The 8,096-nt window shown below is 37.7% G+C and overlaps 1 protein-coding gene across 1 annotated transcript; it reads left to right on the forward strand.

Annotated features, from left to right (window-relative positions):
* Window positions 1–1,070: 1,070 nt before the first annotated feature.
* On the forward strand, window positions 1,071–6,403 carry arpc4 (actin related protein 2/3 complex, subunit 4). Its single transcript, XM_080424032.1, has 6 exons — window positions 1,071–1,125; window positions 2,988–3,106; window positions 4,442–4,553; window positions 4,668–4,763; window positions 5,026–5,196; window positions 5,889–6,403. Exons 1-6 carry the CDS (start codon window positions 1,123–1,125, stop codon window positions 5,892–5,894), a joined length of 507 nt encoding a protein of 168 aa, XP_080280158.1. The 5' UTR covers window positions 1,071–1,122; the 3' UTR covers window positions 5,895–6,403.
* Window positions 6,404–8,096: the final 1,693 nt, after the last annotated feature.

The following is an 8,096-nucleotide window of genomic DNA, read 5'->3' on the forward strand; positions in this document are numbered from 1 at the left end:
TCACTTGTCTAGCATCAGGTGATGCCTCTATTTCTGTAAATTGCAAGTATTTTAATAGTAAATTATTAACTTAACTTTATCAAATCATTTTCTGTTGTCTCCAAGCAAGGTAAAAATGTTTTGGAGATCATTTCAGGTCACTTAAAGACCATCTGTTAAGTTAACATGCACATACAGATGGGTGACAATTTGACAAACAAAGTAGAAGTAAAATTATTGGAAATTGGAAATACCCAAGTAAAGTCAAAAATACCTCAATTGTACTTAAGTACAGTACTTGAGTACATGTACTTTGTTACTTTACACCACTGGCCTATATTACATTCAAATTACTGGTGAATGGCAAATTGACTGACTGACCTCCCATCCAAAAATAATGTGTGGGTCTTTCATAGTTTCAGAAGAGAAGTCAAAAACGCCTCTCTAGCTGGCCGCTGGGTGTCACTGTCGTTACTTAACAAAATTTCAAGGTATTGTTTTACAGAATGACAGAGCGACAGAATGCTACATTGTATTCTTTATGTATTCGTGTTTATAAATGTGACTGCTGGTATATTAATATTTACATTTCAGATGTAATAGATGCAAGGACGGAACTGTAACAGTAAAGCTTATAAATAAGCTTATAAAAGCGTACGAATTACAAATCATTATAAGCGTCTGCATGTTAGTAAAAAAAAAAAAAAAAAAAAAAAGTCCAAACTCTAATTATAATGTAATTAGAAACTTGTTCACATCGACCTAGTCACAGAATTCAACAGGTCACCAATGTCGCTGTAACCCCGCTCACGGAAAAGGTTTGTCTGCAGTGTTGCCATGTCCGCTTATTATAAGCTTATTTTCTGTAAAGTAAAAAATATTGATAGTTGCGGGTTACGGTTTTTTGGGCTGTTTTTTAAAATATAGCTGCGTGATGATGATGAAAATGTTCAATTCTTTTTTTTTTTTTTTCAAGATTTTAATTTTGTTTTTGTAGATCTGCTAGCCTATTTTCAAATTGCCTTAGCCCATGCAGTCGCTTCTTTTGGGCTTGTTTTCATAAACCTGGTTGCTTATATGTATCTCAAAACCTGGCAACATTGGTCAACTTCCGCCTTCCGCCCCTCCGCTGCCTGCAGAGAAATGGTAAGAGATCCTATTCATATGATCCTAAAACACACCTTTATCAATATCAACGACCACAAACACTACAACGTTTTGCATTCTGTCTGACATAGGTCGCCATTCAAACAAATAGCACATATATTCAAATATTCTCACTCTTTTCTTTTAATATGTCATGTAAACAGCTGGACGCCTAACTAGCTAGCTAACGTTAGCTGCTCATTTTTGTGAGCAGCTAAACGGCTTCGTAATGTAAATAATGTCCAAAATAATGAGTAGCCTTCTATTTTTCGGTGGCCACTGACGTTAGATGGTACTTTCTATGACTGGAGAGTTATTGTAATATAATATAGCTGTACCACCATAGCATGAAGGTACATTATTATTTTTCTCGACAGCGAAATGCACATCTGGTTGTGAGTGACGTCACACAGATGCTGGTGCTATCAGCCAGGTGAACAGATGGTGGTTCATGTACCAAGCCATACATCCACCTGTCTGCAAACAGAGCAATTGTGCATTTTCAATTGATTGTTTTGGGCCACACTTAAAGGTAGGGTAAGTGATATTTTTGGGTTAAAACAAAAAGTATTTTGTTAAAAGGTTAAAGCACTATATTCTGATAGTAATCATTGCTATAGAGTGTTTGTTCAGTAACAGGAGTCTCCCCGTCTCTCCAGCTCTATAATAAACAGAAAATACATTTTCCGGTAGGTGTCAAAATCTCAGCCAATCAGGAGAAAGTACCACTTTTTAAGCTTAATTTGTATAGTGTTCCAGTTCCAATTTTGCCTGCTCATTTCTTAGTGTCATCACTTCCAATTTCACTTGTTTAATCTATATCCTGATTGAGTTCTCTATCCTGATTGGATAAAATTGGAAATGAAACTGAAACGAAAATGCATTTTCTGTTTTATAAAGAGCTGGAGAGACATGGAGACTCCTTATATGGACAGGACACTCTATAGTAACGAGCACTATCAGAACATAGACCCATTTTGCAATTATTTGAATAATTGCAAATCACTTACCCTACCTTTAATAAAATCGTATTAGTGTGAGACATTTACATTCAAGGAGCTACTAGATATGGAGATGTTCCACTATCTCTAGTGTTAATAGTGTGGCATGCAATCTGTGGTCGTGCAACTGTCAGATGGAACAGTCAGGCCAGAATTCATGTAACTTTTATAGCATCGCATGTTGACAGTGACATTCTCCAAATGCTAGGGATGCACCAATTGGGAAATCGGTATGTTTAAAATAACAATTTGTCCAGTGCTTGTTTTGTTTTAGTTATTAATTGATTCCTCCTTTTGTGCCAGGGGTAATGGTCCATGGTCTAATGCAGGGGTCTTCAACTTTTTCAGGCCAAGGACCCCTTAGCTGAGAGATACAATTGTGTTGCACGTTAAACCCTTTCATAGATTTTATAGATGGCTTCATTGTCTATCATCAGTGTTGTGTAAATTAATATTTTTTGTTAATTTCAGACATTTCACCGCTTAAACCTTCAATACTTAGTACTTGATTTGCTCCTCTTCCCTCCCTACACCAAACCTCTTGCCAAAAATAGCAGATCTACAAGCTCACAGCGCCCTCGCAGTGCGAGGCATTGTGAGTTTGTAGATCTAATGTTCCTCAGAATAGAGATGCTGGGGTTTAAGTGGTTAATGTAAAAAAAATCTAACAAAGATTTAGCGGACCCCCTATAGTAACTCTGAGGACCACCTAGGGGTCCCGGCCCCCTGTTGTTGAAGACCCCTGGCCTAATGCATATCAAACTGGGCGTCCTTGAAATGGAAAAAGGCTGTGAATTAGGACTTTAGGAGTAGACTAATGATTCACTCACTATTACTGCTCCTGTTCCCGTCCTCCCTCAGACGGCGACCTTGCGCCCGTACCTCAATGCTGTGCGTGCTACGCTGCAGGCCGCCCTCTGTCTGGAGAACTTCTCCTCACAGGTGGTGGAACGCCACAACAAGCCGGAGGTAGAAGTTCGGTGAGTCTCATCGTAAGGATTGGGGTTGTCCCATCTGTCTTTTATATTGAAATTGTGATATCAGACTAGATGGATGGATGGCATAAGTGTTGTCATTTCCTGGTTTCAATCACTTAAAAAAAAAAACACTTAAAAAATAGTGAAAATAGTAGGCCTGTCCACTGAAAGTCGACGATTCGAATAGTCAGTCGAGACCCCCCCCCCAGTCGACGCAAATTATTTGATTCGAGCCGTCTGTGTTTTTTTATTTTATAGTGTCATTTACTAGTAGGCGGTGCGGAGTGCTGGTGTGTCATGTACTTCTAATTTAGTCCATCTACTTCCTGTAAGTAGCCTTAAAAATAAAACCAGTTGACTAATCTAATTACGGGAGGCTCCGCCGTTTTGAGAGGAAATCCTTCTTCTGTTACAGCTAAGCTACTATGATGCTTTTCATATGTAAACAAGACATCACGTTACGGATTACATGCAAGATTTTGGCTAAAGCCATGATCCTGTCACTTAAACAATGTACATGGTTTGGAAGTGTGTTAAACTAGTTGGATTTCCGCAGCATTAGGTGAGTGGTGTTAATTATCTCATGCTGGCTAGAGTAGCTCTGCGGTAAAGAGACGTCCGCACACAGCTGTAGCTCTGATAAAAAGTTGACTGTGCAATTAACACTAATTAACTAGCATCTTCCTCCTCGTGATGATGTCGTGATTCTTCATACTTTTATCATTTTAAAGGTAGGGTAAGTGATTTGCATTGGTTAAAATAATTGTTAAATAGCTCTATATTCTGATAGTACTCATTGCTATAGAGTGTTTGTTCAGTATTAGGAGTCTCCTTGTCTCTCCAGCTCTTTATAAAACAGAAAATGCATTTTCGTTTCAGTTTCATTTCCAATTTTATCCAACCAGGACAGAGAACTCAGTCAAGATACAGATTAAACAAGTGAAATTGGAAGTGATGACACTAAGAAATGAGCAGACAAAATTGGAACTGGAACACTATACAAATTAAGCTTAAAAATTGGTACTTTCTCCTGATTGGCTGAGATTTTGACACCTACCGAAAAATGTATTTTCTGTTTATTAAAGAGCTGGAGAGACGGGGAGACATCTGTTACTGAAAAAACACTCTATAGTCTATAGCAATGATTACTATCAGAATATAGTATTTTAACCTTTTAACAAAATACTTTTTGTTTTAACCAAAAAATATCACTTACCCTACCTTTAAGTCATTTCAATGTAATTTATTTTTAATAAAGCAACTGATATTGTTGTGTTGGGACTAGTAACATCTTGTGTGTGTGTGTGTGTGTGTGTGTGTGTTTTCTTTCCCTATCAGGAGCAGTAAAGAGTTGCTTCTCCAGCCTGTCATCATTAGCCGTAATGAGAAGGAGAAAGTTCTAATTGAGGGTTCCATCAACTCGGTCAGAGTCAGCATTGCTGTTAAGCAGGTCAGTCTTGACTCCTGTTACCTATTCCACGGAGCCTAGAGTAAAAAATGTCCATGCAGCATAGTAATAATAATACAAATGAAACAACTGAACACAATGCGTCTGTGTCCACAGGCTGATGAGATTGAGAAGATTCTTTGTCATAAATTCATGCGCTTCATGATGATGAGAGCAGAGAACTTCTTCATCCTGAGAAGGAAACCAGTGGAGGTAAATGGTCAATCAATAATGTTTCGTTGTTTATGATTTGCAATTTAGTAATTAGCACAAAGAAAATAAACAATTTATTGCTACACATTAACTAGTATACCAGGTAAATATCAAACCTAGCATCTGTCTAAACAACATGCTATCTAAATAACAGGACAGATGTGCGGGTAGGGCTGTAGTGGTTCATGCCCTGAAAGCTATGGGGGTGCCATGCCCTTGATTGCCTTTTGTAGGTGATCGTTCACCAGTGTTTCTGTTCCAGGGCTACGACATCAGCTTCCTGATCACCAACTTCCACACGGAGCAGATGTACAAGCACAAGTTGGTGGACTTTGTCATTCATTTCATGGAGGAGATTGACAAGGAGATCAGCGAAATGAAGCTGTCCGTCAATGCCAGGGCCCGTATTGTGGCAGAAGAGTTCCTCAAAAATGTGAGTCTTTAAAAAAAAACATTTTCAGAGTGCTGTGACTTCTGTGCCATTCAGACCAAGCACGATAACTATAAGGGGATATAGAAAAAAAAGAAATCCAACTGAAGTGGATGGCAGAGTCCACACCACATTTTATGAACAATAGAAACACTGATACCCAATCAAAATCCATCAGAAGTACACCTGGGACGCAACCAGTCTCACTCACCTTCGGAAAGTTTTGTCATTAACGGCAATGAGACGATTATGAATAGCTAACGCTAGCTGGTGGGCTAGCTGGCATTACTTCTGTAGGCTAAAACTATCTTGCCTCCTTATAATTAATAATCAGAGTCAGATAATCCATATATGCGTCTTTCAGCACCACAGAGATGGAGATCTCTCTCCCTCCGTGTACTGTGGGCTCTGCCTCTGACACAGCTAGACTGCAGTGTGTGTTTCCACTGCACAGGCGTTGTGAGCTTGTAGATCTTCTATTTTTTGCTGAAGTTCTCCTCAGAATAGGGATGCTAGGGTTCAAGTGGTTAATGTAAAAAAGAAAAATCCCCTGTTGAAGACCCCTTGTTTAGAAGACATTTTACTGATGGTGGTAAGAATGGTTAATACAAATGTTTCCTCAACTGTTGCACTGTGTACTTCTGCTTTGCTGTTGTTTTTTAAAAGCTGATAATGCTTTGGTTTTACTCCTGCAGTTCTGAGAGAATACTCCCAACATTCCTTATGCTGAACCGTACCTTCACCATGGAGACATCATATCGCAGGGCAGACAGATGGGAGCAAATATGAGAAACATAAAAAAGTACAGTACCTGACCCATGGGACCCTTGGGGTGTATTCCCCCATCATCATTAAGATGTTCCTGTGTACACACAGATATTGATGTTTGTACATAATGAATTTTCCCAGCCTCTGCCCTCTGAACAAAATATAAAATCAGAGCAGGTCCTTTTAAACATAACCTTACTCAATATTAATGCACACAGGGATTTATTGTTTTTATTTCAGATAATTTAAATATTGTTTTTATATATAAATATTATATGCACATTACGTTTTTGTTACAACAGACCTTGAAACATAAGGACAAAGAATTGGTGCACACGTTTCTTGTCTACGTGTACAGAATAGACCCCATTGTAGATGGAAGTAATTAATGATTATGATGACAAGTACTGGCAGGGGTGAAAAATAAATACCTTCATCACTTGTTTGTATGTTGTTTTTTTTGTTTTGAATCTGCCATTGTTACTATAGTAATATATTGATCTGTTCTCTCCTGTACAACAGGGCCATGTCGGATTATTTTAATGTGTCCATACATGGAGTAATAGGTTCTCATTAAATGTCATTGGCATGGTAAAATATCTGCTATGAAAGTTAACAAAATTAGAAAAGGGAGAAAAAAAGGGAAATATTTACTGTATTTTTCTTTGGTGATTTATTAATCTGTCAATGTAAAAGAAACATACTTTTGAAAACGGACTTGTGAAATATCTCATAAATTGATATTAATACAATGTGTTCTCAACTATAGATAGAATATATACACATTTTAATAAAACAAAACCTTTTTTCTCAAGACACATGGTGCTTTATTCACACATGCACGTACAATCCAGCTGGTTTGCAACACTGCAGACAATACAATTGTTATGCTCCAAACTGTTCTGAGCAGTCAGAATAAAAATGGACAACTGTCTCAATCTTTCTCTCTGTATCTCTCTCCCTCTGATTCAAACAACATCCATATTATCAAGTTAAGTTAGACAACATTTCATAATTTATTTAAAACCTCGTAAAACACATACAATCACACGTATAATCACAAATACCACAGGTTAGGTCAGGTATCAATATTTATTTATTTTTAAATCACTATGTTCATTTAAATTGTGGTCAATGCTTTGATTTAGTATCCTTTCAAAAGAAGGCTGCTATTACCCCGTAGACACTCATGGTGGTGCTGTTATACCTAGACGAGTACTGTCTCCACATGACTTGACACAGTTGAATGAGTAAAAAATGATACCATACCTAATTTAAGCCTAACTAAAAAGCTAGCCAGTCTAATACCTAGCCAATAGAAAATCAAAACCTATTTTGACACATCTAAGATTTAAAATGTATCAATGATCATATGTTTGAGACATTTTTAGCCATTATTTTAGGCTATTCCATCGTAGGCTTCCCTTAATGGAGAGGACATTCTGTCCAGAGAAAATGGAGAGGACATTCTGTCCAAAGAAGATGGACCTCACAGTCACTTCTGGTGTCTGATCTAGTGCCACGTCCAGTGTCTCTCTTCCTGTGGATAAAAACACACTGGAGGAGGAGCCAGTCCATGTAGACAATTATAGACAAAGCAGAGACTTTTAAAAGCCTTCAAATTATCATATTGTCAAATGGCTTTTTGACAATAATGTGGCGGCCATTTTGGGTTGATGCCAATTAAACATATTTCCGCAACTAGGATTTCTTAGGACTTTTAGTTGTTGTTCTGGTGACATATATAGGTCTGAAGAAAAAATATTCTGTTACAATTACTTTGATTTTAAGGTCCAAAATTAGCTAGTTTGCCTGGACTATACCCCCCTATAAAAAATGCTGACAGCCGGTCAGCAGGTAGTTTCATGAATGTATGTATATAGACAATATTTTAGGCCAATAAAAAAAACTATATACCAAATGTCATACTTTCATACCATCAACCATGTTTTCTGTTTGTTAAATAGGATTGAAACCATTGTCAGACATGCAAAAGTGTCACTTTTCAGCTACAGTCACCTTTTTGAACCCATGTAGGGCAATTGTGTGACACCTGACCCGAAAGAAAACAACATGTTGTCACCTTTTTCACCTCGGGGCTGTTTGCATGCCTGCATTGTATTGGTTGAAAAAAA

This window comes from Gymnoscopelus braueri (genome assembly GCF_963280865.1).
Source record: "Gymnoscopelus braueri genome assembly, chromosome: 3".
Classification (NCBI taxonomy): domain Eukaryota; kingdom Metazoa; phylum Chordata; class Actinopteri; order Myctophiformes; family Myctophidae; genus Gymnoscopelus; species Gymnoscopelus braueri.

Bases quoted from the DNA above. Each gene is read 5' to 3' on its own strand.
- arpc4 (XM_080424032.1), top strand. The intron at 3,107-4,441 runs GTGAGTCTCATC...TTTCCCTATCAG, and splicing joins AAGCCGGAGGTAGAAGTTCG to GAGCAGTAAAGAGTTGCTTC. The intron at 4,764-5,025 runs GTAAATGGTCAA...TTTCTGTTCCAG, and splicing joins TGAGAAGGAAACCAGTGGAG to GGCTACGACATCAGCTTCCT.